The 17,674-nt window shown below is 41.5% G+C and overlaps 1 protein-coding gene across 1 annotated transcript in view; it reads right to left on the bottom strand.

The window, feature by feature from the left end:
* MAP3K5 (mitogen-activated protein kinase kinase kinase 5) overlaps positions 1-17,674 on the bottom strand; it is a 159,621-nt gene that overhangs the window by 2,165 nt on the left and 139,782 nt on the right. The window contains exons 25-29 of the mRNA XM_083176623.1: positions 13,025-13,130; positions 12,000-12,243; positions 7,639-7,751; positions 5,397-5,509; positions 2,148-2,224 (exon numbers count right to left, since the gene is read on the bottom strand). Of these exons, the coding sequence (XP_083032749.1) occupies positions 2,148-2,224; positions 5,397-5,509; positions 7,639-7,751; positions 12,000-12,243; positions 13,025-13,130 (653 nt within the window). The remainder of the gene's footprint in view (positions 1-2,147; positions 2,225-5,396; positions 5,510-7,638; positions 7,752-11,999; positions 12,244-13,024; positions 13,131-17,674) is intronic.

Below are 17,674 nucleotides of genomic sequence, written 5' to 3'. Positions count from 1 at the left end.
CATCTGGAGGGCCACAGGTTGAAGACCCATGGTTTATAGGGTCAGCAGGTAGGTTTACTCAGGCAGTGGGGAGAGGTCAAGTCATGCTGAAGAGGGGGATAGGAATAGCGGCTGAAGTTGCACTGCAAGGGGATATAAGCGGCAGGTAGAGACGCATAGCCAGGGGTGATACACTGTGCCGGGGAGATGGACTGCGGGGGAGGCTGGGTAGCGGGCAATGGGCTGCTACCAATACCACAGAGGGTGCTGGATTATCGGAGGTGTACCTGTTAGCTTTATTAGTTGACATGTACCTCTTTCACATCGCAAATGCTGGGTCACCCCCGAGATTTGGATCCGGTTCTGGCCCGGGAGCGACCCGGCATTTGCGATAAAGCATAACTGTCAGCACCCGGCACATTGTCAGACGGGGCGGGGTGGAGCAGCGGTGCATCGTGCAGGTCGGGGAAAGAGGAGGCAGCAACGACACTGCTGCCTCCTCCATAGCAGTGAAATGGATCCAGGTAAAACACTGCTTTCACCCCAGTTTGGGTTGCTGGACCCTGGGTATTGAAAATGGCCCTTTCACACATCACGCTGACCCGGGCGATCCACCGCAAACACCAATGGTCTACCCAGGATATCTGTGCAGTGTGAAAGGGTATGATATGGCAAAAGGACATTTTCAAAAACTATGGTTGTTGTAACCTTTCTTTGTTTAATCCCCCCCTTAACAATCCCCCCAAAAACAAAACTGAGCGTTCCCTTATAACAAAGCAGTATGGTTGGGAATATGGATTTGTAAGTTCCACTGGGGCAGGGACCATGTGAATGGTCAAATATTCTCTGTGAAGTGCTGTGGAATATAACTAACTGATATATATATATATATATATATATATATATTACACTGAAGTGTGAATACACTGTGGTGAACCACTGCTGTATGCTACTGCTCCTGATTACATCCAGCAAACCCTCTAAATCACATGTCTTCAACCTGTGGCCCTCCAGATGTTGTGGAACTACATGTCCCAGCATGCCCTGGGGTTTTTTGGCATGCTATTATAGGAAAAAATGTGGCAATGCATGTTGGAACATGTAGTTTCACAACATCTGGAGGGCCACAGGTTGAAGACCCATGCAAATAATTTGACTCAATTTGAGGAAGAATTTTTTTGTTCCGAATATTGGAATTGTTCCGGACTGATTTTGAAATACTCATCTCAGGATACCCTTATATAGGACACTTAGTTACTATCGTTTGCATTCTTCCCCCTGATAAAGTCATGACAGGACGAAACGCGTTGGGCTCCCTACTTCGACCGAACTGACCAACTAACCAGAGTTGTACTTACTTACTACTGTGTAATGCTATACAATATTTCACTGTACAATGGATAGTGGGGGTATGAAAAGGTCAGAGGACGCATTCCGCTGCGCTCTCCACGCTTCGGGGTGGCGTGGATACTGGGGTTGACGCTAAACAATGGCGTAGGTGCAGGTGCTTACAATTGTAAGCACACATCACATACTATGCACACATCCCATCACATAGCATCACATCTCATTGTAAGCACCCTTCACATCTCATTGTAAGCACCCACCACATCTCTTGTACAATGAAATATCGCATCACACACATTGCACGGTTAAAACGTACCATGCGATGCGATTTTACTAAGTTTGCGTACGTAAGAAATCTGGGCACCCTGCTAGGAAACAAGTACCCTGATTTTAATCTTATCCCTAATGCTGGCTTGTTGAAGATCTTGTAAAACATTGAGAACACTGACATATCTAGCTGAAAGCTATTATTTTAAGCTCAGCTGTCAAACTCACCTGTATCAATATTACTCACAGAGTCATTGCAAATGTACAAATGGGTAGCCAAAAATATAAATTAATGTGAATACATGATCTTGTTTGTGGCATTTGGGAATTGTACTCAGTTACTTTATCTCAGGCCATTTTTATATATATTACTTAAAATTATGCTTCTTTTTTAAACTGAGGGGAAAAAAAAGTGCAGTAATTATATTTAAAGCAGTATGTAAATCAGCATCCCCTATAATTTCTTACAAGGTTTTAAATAGAATATTGATACTATAATAATCATTTTAAAGCATTTTTGATTCATTATTATATTTAAAAATATACTAAACTACCTTAGCTGCATGGCTTTCAGGTCCTCTCGGGTCACGTGCCATAGAATATCTTCCAGTCGATAGTCTTCTGCCATAAACTAAGGGAACAAAAATAGTTATTCATTGAAAAAAATGTCAACAATTTTTTAAGGGGAGGGGATACAGAAAAAAGAAAAGGGGGGTGGGGGTGGGGGGTGCTCAGTGACGTGCAGTGAGGTTAGCGGTTGGTGAGGCACTGGCTTGGTGGAGTCAGCGACAAGGGGGTCTGTGGGGAGAGCTGGGTCCGGGTTGCTTCTGCGCTGACAGGCAGGTGTGGGAGCTGCAGTCTGCATAAGCGGCAGAGAGACTGGCAGAGCAGTTCCTGCCTGACAGCGCAGAAGCAACCCGGACCCAGCACTTGCCACATACCCCCTCGTCGCTGGCTCCACCAAGCTGTCACGGGGTCTGCCCATTGGTCTGCCCTAATACCTCTTCTACTTAAAAAAAAAAAAAAACACTTGCGGCCAAATGTACTTGACTGTGTTCAGTGGTTGTGAAGATGCCGGCTGAACTCCAAGGTTTTTTTAAGAGGGCAATCATTTACAAGGGATGGGTTTGCCTTGTAAATGTCTGCCTCTTTAAAAGAACCTCGAGTTCAGCCGGCATCCTGCACAACCACTGAACGCAGAGGCTAGTACATTTGGCCCATATACTTCTTTCATTTAAAAACACACGTATTTTACAGAAACACATACAGTAGATACAGTGCACAACTATATAACTTTACACATACACACACACACCTCTATTACTATACACATACACACACCTCTATTACTTTACAGTGTAAAGTAATAGAGGTGTGTGTATGTGTAAAGTAATAGAGGTGTGTGTTTGTGTAAAGTAATAGAGGTGTGTGTATGTGTAAAGTAATAGAGGTGTGTGTATGTGTAAAGTAATAGAGGTGTGTGTTTGTGTAAAGTAATAGAGGTGTGTGTTTGTGTAAACTTTACACAAACACACACCTCTATTACTTTACACAAACACACACCTCTATTACTTTACACATACACACACCTCTATTACTTTACACATACACACACCTCTATTACTTTACACAAACACACACCTCTATTACTTTACACATACACACACCTCTATTACTTTACACAAACACACATCTGTCACTTAACATACACACAGCCCCCACCCTCCACAATTGCCACACACACAGCACCCTTTTACTGATACTGCTTACCTAAGCAGCACAGCACGTCCCTGGCCCAGCATTTAGACAGAATCAGATACAGAACAGGAACCAGACAGGAGATGGTGCGGGCTGAGAGATTGTGTGTAGCAGGTGTGTGCCGGTGGCCAGATGCTGTCAGCCTGGCTCCGCTCGCCCATTTCATCCCCCCCTAACGGCACCCCGTGCGGCTCGTCCACCTATATAAGCGGTGCCGGTGGCCAGCTAATAGCGGGAGCTATCAGCCTGGCTCCGTGCGCTCATTCTCATTCCCCCCCCCCAACAGCACCCCATGCCATCCGCCTATATAAGCGGTGCCAGCGGCCAGCTACTGGCGGGAGCTATCAGCCTGGCTCTGTGCGCCCATCCCCCCCCCCAATGGCACCCAGTGCCGTCCGCCTATATAAGCGGCACTTACTGTATAGATAGAGCCCCTCTGTGACAGTCAGGGGGACATGCTTTCTGCCTATATGAAAGCACGCCCCTGTCACTGAGGAGGCGCCACTGCCTCAGTGACAGGGGCGTGCTTTCATGTAGGCAGGTGCTCGGTCCCTCCCACTGCCCGCCCCCCTGTTTCTAATTCTATACTATAGGCAACGGGAGGCACCGCACTTGGTGCCTCCTAAACTATTTAAAATAAAGGAAAGTGGAGAAAAAAGTATTATAATAATACAAAACATATACATATGACACATAATATGTGTCATAGTATTTTCTTTGTATTATTTTATTATATTAATCATTAATGACAGGGGAGGCACTGCCTCCCCTGCCTCCCCATCCCTGGGGGTGGGGGAAGAATACAGGTGGTGGTGGGTTTGAACTGAGATTCCGTAGACATACAGATGGAGCCCCTCTCATTTAGCCTCAGTGCTAGTCAGAATGTTCCCGCTTGCCCAGTTAATTGGCCCACCTGCCAATCATGGTCCAGCATCGGGAAATCTCAGACCATGATTGGCCGGTGGGCGGGCCTAGTCCCGGTTGGCTGGTGGGCGGGCCTAAGTCCCGGTCCAGAAGTAAACAGAACACCGGAGCTTAATAACAGCGGTGCAGGGGTCCCGGAGAAGCCCTGAAGACGTCCGGTGAGTATGTTTAATCTCCATAGGTACCCCACTATGGATTCTACTGGAGAAGGGGACCGATCTTCTATCAAGTCAGGTGAGTCGGAATGTATGGGCTCAGTGTGTAATAAAGTTATACTGGAAAAGTGTCTGTGTGTTTTTTTACTATTTGTACTGCTGGGGCACTACTAGTCCAAATTGGCCCTTTTTTTGCCCCGCATGCTGGGACTTGTGGTTCTCCAAGTCCCTGCATGCGGTGCTGGCTTGCGGTGCTAGCTTACTTCTTTAATAAAGTCAATGCCAGATCGCCTCCTCGTAGTATTATTTTACCTAGATAGACATATACTAAAGGTGTTATACTTGACTCCTGTGTTAGTACATTGCATAATAACAATGCAAGGTCTGAATGGAGGGCTCTGTATCAACAATTCCTACAGGAGGACATTTGGGGCCAAATGTTATAGGGTGTGAGAATTAGAAAGTCAGAGATATTGGGAGAGCTTGTTTTAAAGCGGAAATCTATTTCATGGCAAAATCAACCTGGTTTTGCAGTGTAAATGATTGGCACTTAAAAAAAGAAAGGGGGAGAATTCTCCCCAAATCTCTCACTTTCTGATTCTCACACCCTATTACATTTGGCCCGTGATATCAACATCAATATCTGACAGCTCACAGCACAGGTGGCGATTTTCAAAACAACCCCATTACGCTATAAATGTTTATTGACATGTTGGTAAATGTGGTTCTTAAAGGAACAAACCTATCTCTAGCTGTCCTAAACTTAATGTTTATTGAGATAATGGCATTCCTATTTCATTGTGGCTAATAGAATTTTCTGTGTATCAAATATATTTGTATTTTATACCACTCTCACAGGGTGTTCCAGTTTCAGTTTTTTCTGTTTTTATTGTTATCTACTATGTTACAGGGTTTGTTTCTTTGTATGTACAAGATCTAGTTGTATGTATATATTATGTCACTTACCTTGTTTATTGTATCTTCATCCACTTGTTGCTGCTGCAGCCAATACACGAGTTCAAGATCTTCATTGTAGGTATTAGAGGTTCTTGTGTGAGATACAGATATACCAGGGATAGCTACATGAAATGAAGTAGTTAAATTAGTTAGATAATGGTACTCAGCAGTGTTTGCCCCTGGTCCTATGTAGGCATATTGTCCCTCATGGCTGAGGTCAGGAATTCAGTACATAGATAGAGATCCATGGGCTCTTTCCTCCCCCTAAATGGCAATGACACGCCTCTGTTTTCCCAAGTGGAGGCTGTCACTGTCCACAGATGGCATCAGATTGACAATCACTGACAGTCTGATGCCATTCTGGCATCCTGTGTCTCAGGACTTGTTTGCACATGTGCAGAATGGGTCCTGGGCTAAGTACCGAACATACGGACCTGAATGGAGGTCTATCGTGTGTATCTGATTTAGTCTTGGGTGAATGTACAGTAATTGCTCTTGTGGACAGTTTTTATGTGTTTGGATGGACATGTGTGTGTGTATAAATTTGTCTTGAGAGAAATGGCAGTACTTATGTGGCTTTATATGATAAATGTGTACATGACTCTCTCTTGAATTTATACTATGGGGGAGTATTCAGATGTTAAAAACTGTTTTGTGGTGAAGCCCGAAGCGAGGGGACGCGTATTACTTCACAGGTATACGCGTCCGCTCACCACGCTTCGGGCTCGGTGGCTCGGCACACTTTATATTCTCAACTCCACACCGACGTGGATAGTAGGGGAATGAAAAGGTCGGAGGATGCACACCGCCGCCCCTCGCGGGCTCGCCACGCTTCGGGTTCACGTCAATCGTGGGGTGACGACTGGGCCATATACAATGTGAAATGGGTCATATTGGCCCATTTCACATTGTTTCCTATGTGAGATGGACTTAATCAAGTCCATCTCATCTTGTGCCATTATAATGGCACAAGACCGACGCGATGTTCCCGATTTCAATGTTAAAAATTATTTAACATTGAAGCCTATGGGGAAATCGCGGGCATCGCGTCGGTCGCGTCTGGGGCAATGTTAAGGACCGCGACCGACGCGATTTAGCGTTTGACGGCTAAATGGACCTGATTTCAAAGGAAATCGGGTCCATCGCGGGCATCGTGTACCTTAACTTTAAGGTACACGATGCCCGATATTGTAGCCGTAGTAAGAAACAAGTACCAAAAATAAAACATAGTCTGATAAAATTCATACAGACCACAGCATCTCCTTCGGTAGCACACAATGGCAAGACAGTCGAAATACAAAGTATACCTCAACCTAATTTGGTGCTGCTGTCAACTATAAGTATAGGTAAGTCTGCAGCACCACCGCAGATGGCTTTAAAGGGTATAGTTCTGGATAAAGTGCAAGTGCGTCCAGCAAATAAAGTGTCCCAATGGATCCAGCCTGAGGAAGGAAACTATCTCTGAAACTCATTGCAGTTTGGATTCAAAACCTTTAGGATGCCAATGCACTTTGGAAACTAGCACCTTGGATGCATTGGGGCACTATTTGCTGGACGCACTTGCACTTTATTCGGGGCTCTACCCTTTAAAACCATCTGCGGTGTTACCACAGACTTACCTTTAAGTATAGCCCACCGGAGCACCAAATTGACAGGTTTGAAATTCAATACACACTGTCTACAGTATATTAAATCTGAAATATGATAACAAAACTCTAGACATGTGATGACATCTAAATATTGCATACAATTGTACAAAAATAAAATATATTATGCAATAAAACATATAAAGAAACTGTTTGGTTTGTCATTATTATTAATAACAAAATATATGCCACTTCCCCCCAATTTAAGAATTAAAATGGAGCACATAGCATAGGGTATCCAGGTGGTGCCAGAGATATTAAATGAGGTGAAATCAATTAGCCGTGGAGGTATTCAATTAGTGGGGAATACCACAGAAGTAAGTCACTGCAGTCGGAATGAACTTAGCAAAAGTCTGCATAATACCCCACAAAATTGGGTTGTGCACAGGAATAAAATAATTAGTGAGTTTCTATGCTTGAGTCATGACTTTTCAGTGTGGGAAAAAAGGCTATTTAATTGAATGTTTTTTTGGGGGGCAATATTGAATGTTTTTTTGGGGGGCAATTAGTCACAGTGTAAACCTGGCAGCTAATTGATTACCCCCCTAAGAGGGGTTCCTCTTAACAGTTTGAAAGAACATGCATAGGTATTAGCTATTACTTACTTATTGGCTGTGATCTAAGCTGAAGCCGTTTTATCTCTTGATCCTTCTCTTCAATAGCCTGCCGTAGGTATACTTGGAATTCTTTTTCTTTTTGTAGCAGTTCCTCTAGAAGCCTAATATAGTATTGTAAAGAGAAGCAAGTTATGGGCCCCATACATCAGCAATCACAATTTATGGATTTCCAGATTTGGGATTTTTGGGCCAGATAAATGGATTTTACAATCTATCTGAGTTTGCCCACACATTACAGATTTATTTCAGTAATCGGCAGATTTTTCCATCTAAAGATTGCATCTTCATATCTGGAAATTGCCCAATCGATTGCTGTTCATAATGTAAATAGATGAAGAAGACGAATTGGGAACGCCCACACATATAAAAAAGATCTGCAGATAATACCAGATTATTAAACATGTTTAAAAACCTGATTAAGCAATCGATTGGCGATTTTGATTGGGATTGCCAAAAGGGGGAGCCCACACATCTAAAATTAATTGTGGCAATTATCTCCATATCTGAAAATTGTCACAATTAATTGCTGATGTATGGGGCCCTTAAGACTTCAGTATATTGTTTATGGAGACCCTACATAAATCAGAACTGGATTAATATAACCATGGGACCTTGGGCTAACATTTTTTTAGGCTCTTTTATATCTTCCACTGGTCAAGAGAAAATTGGTTTTGGTAATGCGGTAACCTCAATACCCACTCAATAGCATGGATATATAAGGATTGATCCAGCTAGGACAGAATTTCTTCAATACACTCCCCCTTTATATAAAGGTAATACTGTAACTGCTTCATTATCTGGCACTCTCCATACCCTGATCACTTCAGATTTATTCTGATGCTAATTTACTGAATTGTCTTCTGCTCAGTGACCAACAAAGTTACTAAGTATTAAGGCCCATACACACTGGGCGACTTTGAGCTGAAAGTCGCTCCAAACACCCAGTTTGAGCAGCTTTCAGCTCAAAGCCACCCAGTGTGTATGCCCCGGCGATGAGCACTGCTGCGTGCTCCCGCATAATCGCTGGGAAAGTCGTTCATCTGCTGGTTATACCTCCGGGCAGGGGGAAAGTCGCTCAGTGTGTATGCACTGAGAGGCTTTCCCCGCAGCGATGATTGGCATCATCGCGGTCCATGCACGCTGGGCATAGTAGCCCAGTGTGTATGGACATTTAAGGTGTTACACCATTAGCCAATGACCTCTTGATTGAATCATTCCATATCTACTTAGTGTTACCTTCACACAAGGCTGCCATTAGGAGGGGGGGATTGTCAGAACTGTAGTCCCAGGCCTGAAATAGAAGGCGGCCCACGTGGCAGCAGGATGGTTTTGGTGCTGTGCCACCAGCTGCTTGTAGTTTGCCAGGCAGCCATGGAGAGGAAGTGCTAATGCTATTTTAAAATCTGGCATCGACCGCAAGCTCCGATTGGAATAGCAGAAGATCATGAGGGCTTTCTGGAGAGGCACAGGTGTGCCGGACGCGGTCCCGACAGTCATTTACCTGACGTCGGGATCACGACTGTCAAAACTCAGACAGATGGATGCCCGACGGCCACCCGCTAATCTCCTCATGGGGGTCCACGACCCCCATAGACGGACAATACAATAGGTGGCGACCGTAGTGAGCCACCGTGCCCGCAGCGTGCCCACAAAGGGCTTTATTACGCTCAGCATGCTGTCTGAGTCAGGGCAGTCGGGATCCCGACTTTGGGCTTATGACTGTTGGAATTTTGACTGTCGGTACCCTATACCACACCCAGGCACAGAGGAAGGTGAGAGGCTGCTGGAGGTACACAGAGGGAAGAGCAGGCCTCTTTTTTTCAATACAAAATTTCTCATGGTACTGTAGCTCTGCTTTTCAAAACCGTGCCAATAAAGCTATCACTTTTGGACATCACATTATCTCACAAATATGTAAATTTATGTTTCTAAACTATGTTTTGACCAGTTACTTTTAATATTTATTCAATCCAAATACAGACATTAACATATGTTGTTTATATCACATAAATGGCAACATTAAAATGCAACATTGTCATAATTACATCACAGATTTAAAGCACACTGAAAAATGGGAATCCATACGGATGACCTGCAGAGGAGATGCTAGTGGTCAGAATACAGGCACCGGAATCCTAATGTAGAGAATCTTGGCAGGGGTCAGGTGAGAATACATACCTTCCAGTCTATCCCCCTCCCCGCTAATGCATAACCCCAGTATCGGACAGCTTAACCCTAACCTTTTTCTTGTGCTAGTAAGGAGACGTGGGGGTTACAATTATTAGTATTTAGGACCACTGGGGATCTATTTCTAATGTGGGGACATTAAAAAAAGAGAGAAAAGCAAATCAGTTTATCATGACGCACTCCTCATTCATAGCGTCCAAAAGGACTGAAATTTGTGCAATTTCTTTAATGAGTGTAAATACTTTGTATATTTTATTTTAATTTTATTATTAATATCACTTACAGGCCATCATGCATTACAGTAATAATCTTTAATTTTCATTAATCATGCTTGACCCGATAATCTGTTTCCCTGTATCAGGGATTACAGTGGCGAAAATATTTAAAATAAAGAAGATATGAAATATAGAAAGAAAGAAGTTTATAAAAGATTAAAAATGACTCTCTGCTAACCGTTGTTGTAGATTGTTGCTCAATTTAATTTATAGATCCCGCTTATTATGCAGGTAAGTTTAGTATATGTAGTCTTAGTACAAATGTATATATTAAATGGTTTTATTCCCAATCTCAAATCAAATGTCCACTCGTGTTGTGTGTTTTATTTTGGTTAATTGCGTAATCTCCTCTTATATGGGGAGTTTATTTATGCTGCTATCCACACTTAAAGTGTCCCTTCGCAACAATTCAATGTATGTTGCTCCTTGCAAGATACATGATAGTGTTACCACATAGATATCTTGCAATATTTCTGCTGTCTGTGTTGTGTGTTCAAGCACACTGTGCACAGATCCTTGTTTAATGCCTCAGTTGTGATCCGAAAACAAGTTAATTATACAGTGTTACACTTATGTTAAACATGACGCCTATATGGTGTGTAAATAACATATAGGTCATGGCCTGCCGTATGGCCCGGTGAACTGCCTATGGATACAGTATATTGGCTGTCACTTTACATACACATTAGTGCAGATTGGCACAATAATGTCCTGGTGTGTATGCATATGGATGCACTAGGTTGTTTATCAGACGTATCGCTTAAATATACTGAATTACAGGATTAACAATTTACTGTAAGTCGTGCTGAGTGTAACTGAACTGATAAAGCTTTATGCAGATTCACATTACATAGCGTTCCCAATCTTGTATTGGCTGATGCTATATATATTCCACTATTTGCGCTTAATAGCGCTATGTGGTAAGCACCAGTCTATCTATTAGATACATGCGCTAGTAAATATTCATAGCGCTATTGAGGCTGGGTCCTTGGGCACAATGCTGATACTGTGGTCTATTCCGCCCAATGCCAGCCATAATACAAGAACACGTCTGTGGTGCACACGCACCGGAGCGTGTGGGGAATATATCCCGGCTCGCTGCACCCGCTGTGGGGGATCAGGTGTCTACACTGTTTCTGCGTGTCAGCGCTAGAGATACACGCTGAGGTGCTGCACGGGGTGGTCTCAGTGAGCCGGTATTACGCTATGCAACCAGGACATAACATGACATTTGACATAATATTAAAATACATTTGACTAACACATTAACGGTCAACAGAACAAACTGCCGATGCGCATTTCGCCCTGTCGGCTTTTTCAAGGCTACCCTAGGTCCTTTTGGACGCTATGAATGAGGAGTGCGTCATGATAAACTGATTTGCTTTTCTCTCTTTTTTTGCGTTCTATATATATCAAATCAGTTGACGGCACCCTCAACCACTTGGGGGTGATTTATATATAATAAATCCCCATTGGTGGGCTTATCTCCATTCATATTTGTACATTAAAATCTACAAAATTCAGTATACATGGTGCGGGTCGCCCACCCTCTTTTCACGTAATGTGGGGACATTATAAAGTTTAAAGTACCGTTAATAAATGATTTTCTTTTTAACAAAATATTTTAATATTTTATTACATATACGGTCTTAAACTTTAATAAGTAATAAGACAATTTCTGACAGTTTTGTAAGGAAAAAAATTGTCAGTTAAGTGTTTAAAAGAAAAAAAAAACCTGTCAGATTTGTAAATTAAGTTGGGACTGCTGTTGAATTTGAATTAGTGATGACAATTTTATTTAGTTTTAGAGAACACAACTAATAAAAAATACTGTAAATTTGCTATCAACAGGAATGTTCATAACCCCACACAATGAACCAGACTTACCTATTGGATTCAATCTTTAGTCTCCCCAGTTGCATGCTAAGTAGCCTGGGAACATTCTGAGAGTCATGGGAAACAGTGGAGCTGAGGGTGCTTACACCTGAGGTATGTACGTTATCTTCATTCACTACATTAGGCACCTCGCTGGCCTCAGGTATAGTGTGTGCATTTCGTTCTTCCTCTACCTCAATATCATCTTGGTCTGCTGGGTCACTTTCAGAGGTGATGCTAAAATGTGGCCGCAATTCTATGGATACAGAAAGTTATTAGATTGTATATTGCTACATAAAGACGTGCTATATTTATATTGGCATCAATTTAAACAGAAACGCTTGGTCAAGGCACAACGCATGGACTTTTATTTATGTATACATTTTACCATATTTGTTGGTATCAGCATTGCACTGGGGCATGCAATGTAACATATTTACAGAGTTACATACAATGCTTCCACTTAAGAACACCAGTCTAAAACACAAGCCAAAGTTGGAGGGGAAGGTGATGTTGTTGAGAGTGTGTTATACTGTAGAATGGAATTACAACAACATACAGGCACTACACCAAGCAGTAAGTGATGGTGGCATATGGGGGAGGTGTAAGCAGTTAGTACATCCAAGTTGCAATAAATAAAGTAATACTAACAATGTTAATAATAAGTTCACAACAAGTAACAAATAAATAAATATAATATAACACACACATTATATATATATATATATTATATATATATTTATACATACATACACATATACACACCTGTAGCTCAGATAATGTACTAGCTAATTACATTATAACTGAAAATAAATAAATACTGTTATTGTAAAGACTAATATAGCCTGTATGTTTTAAACACAAACTAATAATGTTACAGAAACTATACAGGCAGGAGATTCCATAATGACAAAACTAATGTTATAACATTCTTGCCACCGCCATTTCAGATATGTATTCATCTACAAGGCTGGACAATGTATCACTATAGAACAGAAAGATCTCTCATTATGTATGTGGGTGTGTGAGTGACGTACCTGGAACTAATGTAGTGATGGCTGTCTGTACGGCCTTGCGAATAATGCTGTCTAGAGCAAACATCCAGTGAGGCTTGATGTTGTGGTTTCGAAGCACCTTGTTGACCTGGATACACAGAATACAACCAGTAAGCTGATACTTCACAGAAATTTGGAAATATTGGAGTAACAATGAGCCTCTTGTGGCAAACTGAAGCTATGAGGTAACTTTACCAAAATGGGAGTTCTATTGAAAATGGGATGTAGCTCATAGTAACCAATCAGATTTATATTTCTTATTTATTTAGCACCTTCTAGAAGATTATAAATATAATCTTTTTGGTTGCTATGGGCAAAATCACATTTTCAATACAGCTCCCATCTTAGTAAATTTAGTCCTTAGTTCCCTGTTCACTAAAGCAAAATATTTATATCAACTTATGATTTAGAATAATAAACTATTAGTATAAAAGTCATGGGGCAGATATATTAAACTCTGTGAAGTGATCAAGTGGCTTGTAATCGATCACCAGCCAAACGGCTCCTTACTGGTGAGTTACAGGTTGGGTTTAAAAAATGACAGTTTACCGTTGAGTGGCCAGTGATAAAGTACCACCAGCCACTCAACACATTTTCAATTCACCAAGCTTAATAAATCTGCCCCATATTTGTTATTACAAGGGGCCAACCTCAACAATAATATTGAGGTTGGCATAAAGTGATTACAGGAGTATAATGGGAGGTGGGCAAGAAGTGATGGCAAATAATGGAGAAAAGGCTGCTATTTACACAGGTGTGGTATAACACACAGACTGTCAGGATTCCAACAGTCATTAGCCCTATGTCGGAATCCCGACTGCCCGGATTCAGACAGCATGGCGAGTGCAACGAAGCCCCATGCGGGCTCATTCCGCTTGCCACACTGCGGGTACAATGGCCCGCCACCTATTCTATTCTCTCTCTATGGGGGTCGTGGATCCCCATGAGGGAGAATAGCCGGTGCACGTCTGTCTTGGTTTTAGAAGTTGGGATTCCGATGTCGGTGTAATGACTGTCAGAATCCCGACTGCTGGTCAGTCCTCCGGCACCCATTTACACAGAAGAGGGTGAACATTGCTAGCGAGATAAATGGCCATTAAAGAAAAACCTCCTACTGTATATCAAGCAGCCTCTTTTTCTGTGCCAGCACTCACAGCAAACTGTGCACAAATACCTATGGGAGAAATCTATCAAACCTAATAAAGAGTAGAGAAATTGTCCATAGTAGCCAATCAGCTTTTAGCAATTAAGTACCAGCTATTAAATGATAGGTAGAAGCAAACTAGTTGTAGAGGTATAATACTGTACACCCAGCTTAGGGTCAATTAAATAGGACAGGGAGGTAGATGGTAATATAACTTGTAGGTCATTTCACTTAGAGGGATATCCAATTAGCCCCAACAGCAGACACTTATTATGGCTCCATGATAATCAGCCCAAGAGCTGCAACAACACACATGGGTCCAGGAACTTATCCAGAGTGATATTCTTTCAAAATGGATCTTTGCGAGAAAAATTATTGAGGCTAATATTATATACCTCAGTCTGTATATTTCCAACCACCAACCTGCACAATTTAATTGACCCTGAGCTGTGCTTTACTACACCTCTTCATTTTAGAATATGGAAAGGCTGTACACCTGCCAGACAAGTGTACAGTATACCTCTGAATATATTTATTAGCTGGTTGGTAGCTATGATCAATTTATTCACATTTTACAAGGCTTGATCATTACCCCTAATGAGTGTTAAGTGATGCGTAAGGCTCACTCAAATTAGCTCCGACTTCATTATGAGTGTGATTAAGTCTGTCTGTGTGCCACACTTACAGTGCTGCCCCATAGAATTGCTTACAAAAATCCCTAAATCCAAAGTGAGATTGGGACAGGAGGGGGACAAATTGAAGTGCTCTTGGTGACATTAACACACCATTGCAAGGGCAAATTGTCGACTTTGTGGGTAATTGTATTGAGAGTATAGTGTTCTAGACAACAGGAGATACAGGTGTGCTCATAAGTAGACATTTCCTAGCAGAATTTGTCATTTTCTGGCTATTTGTCAGAGAATATGAATGATGACTCAAACTTTTCTTTCACTCATGGTTAGTTGGTGGGTGAAGCCATTTATTGTCAAACAACTGTTTACTCTTTTTAAATCATAATGACAACAGAAACTACCCAAATGACCCTGATCAAAAGTTTACATACCCCATTTCTTAATACCGCGTATTGCCCCCTTTAACATCACTGACAGCTTGAAGTCTTTTGTGGTAGTTGTGGATGAGGCTCTTTATTTTCTCAGATGGTAAAGCTGCCCATTCTTCTTGGCAAAAAGCCTCCAGTTCCTGTCAATTCTTGGGCCTTCTTGAATGAACTGCAAGTTTGAGATCTCCCCGGAGTGGCTCAATGATATTAAGGTCAGGAGACTGAGATGGCCACTCCAGAACCTTCACTTTATTACGTAGTAGCCAATGACAGGTCAACTTGGCCTTGTGTTTTGGATCATTGTCATGTTGGAACGTCCAAGTACGTCCCATGCGCAGCTTCCAGGCTGATGAGTGCAAATTTTCCTCCAGTATTTTCTGGTAACATGCTGTATTCATCTTGCCATGAATTTTGACCATTTCCAGTGCCTTTGTAGCTCACACATCCCCAAAACATCAGCGATCCACCTCTGTGATTCACAGTAGGAATGGTCTACTTTTCATAATTGGCCTTGTGAACTCTCCAAATGTAAGGTTTATGGTTGTGACCAAAAAGTTCAATTTTGGGCTCATCACTCCAAATTACTTGGTTCCGGAAGTTTTGAGGCTTGTCTCTGTGCTGTTTGGAGTATTGTAAGCGGGATGCTTTGTGGCATCTGTGTAGTAATGGATTAGTAATACGTAGTAATGGCTTTCTTCTGGCGACTCGACCATTCAGTCCATTTTTCTTCAAATACCTCCTTATTGTGCATCTTGAAACAACCACACCACTTTTTTTCAGAGAGTCCAGTATTTCAGCTGAAATTATTTGTGGATTTTCCTTTGCATCCGGAACAATTTTCCTGGCAGTTGTAGCTGAAATTTTTGTTGGTCTACCTGACCGTGATTTGGTTTCCACAGAATCCATCATTTTCCACTTCATAATTAGAGTTTGAACACTCAATTGCTTGGGATATATCTCAATTGCATATCAATTGCTTGGATATATCTTTTTATATCCCTTTCCTGTTTTATACAGTTCAATTTTCCTGCAGATCCTTTGACAATTCTTTTGCTTTCCCCATGAATCCAGACACATCAGTGCAGCACTGGATGAAAGATGCAAGGGTCTTTCAGGAGACCAGAAACTCACTGACCTTTTATACACACACACACTGATTACAAGCAAACAGATCACCGGTGAGGATGGTTACCTTTAGTAGCCATTCAAACCTTTTTGTGTCAACTTTAGTGGATGTTATCAGGCCAAGATCTCCAGGGTATGTAAACTTTTGATCAGGGTCATTTGGGTAGTTTCTGTTGTCATTATGATTTAAAAAGAGTAAACACACCTGTTTGACAATAAAGGTCTGTGCCCAACCACTAACCATAAGTGAAAGAAATTCATATTCTCTGACAAATGGCCAGAAAATCACAAATTCTGCTAGGGTATGTAAATTTCTAGTAGAAACTAGAAACTGTAGATGGTACCAATATAGTTACACATAATGTAGTATACCAGGCTTTTTTCCACTTATGCTAATAATAATGTTTTAGTGCCAGTCAATGCTGCTTTATATTTCGCTCCAATTTATTTTCAATTTAATTGGAATTATCCTATTGCACTTATTTACTTATGCAAAAATCTGGCTTTTTGGCATGATAGTACTATAGCACTGTCCAATTATACCACATTTTTAATGTGCAGTAAATGACCCGTTATCAGGGCAATAACACATAGTATTCCTGGACCCATGTATTATTGCTGACAAAATGGGTCTCCTGGTGCTGCTTATCTGGCATTCTGCTCCGTGTGCTCCGTGATCATTGGATAGCCACGGGGAATCTATTAGCTGCCGTAATTTACAGCAGCTACAAGGATACCCCTACATTTCTGGCAAAACTAAAACAATAACAAATTTACAAGTGATACAAAACACTTGTTCAACCCCCCAAAAATGTAATTATATAGCATCATGGTTATAACACGTGCTAGTTCACCGATATCTAGTGCTGTTCTTGAAGAGGTAATTTTTTAGGTCACTTACAGCCTTTATTTTTTATAACATCAAGTCAAGTCAATATGGATCAAGCACAGGCTCATAGGGGCATTGTATCAAGTTATTTGCAAGCAGGGCTGGACAGCATATTTTGCACTTCTTTAGGAAAAAGTAAAAGTCACTAAAGTGGTCATAGTAGCGTGTGACCCTAAATACATATTACATTGTTGGTGTTATTCCTTCCAATAGCTAAATACAATCTTGCTAGGATAGGGCTACAGTATCAGGGGGATCCTTGTGCTTGGATCACATTGTGTAGGTAATAAATTCTGTTCCAAAGAATGTACTAATAATTTAAAGACCATTATGCATTTACTTTAAAATAAGTTAAGCGAAACATTTTTAATGTGACCTATGCCAAATGCATAAAACAAACAAACAAAAAAAAAC

The sequence above is a fragment of the Crinia signifera genome, chromosome 3 (assembly GCF_055691185.1).
Source record: "Crinia signifera chromosome 3, ASM5569118v1, whole genome shotgun sequence".
NCBI classification, from domain to species: Eukaryota; Metazoa; Chordata; class Amphibia; order Anura; family Myobatrachidae; genus Crinia; species Crinia signifera.
Note: the sequence above shows the minus strand (reverse complement) of the source record. Positions and strands in the feature narration are given on the sequence as shown.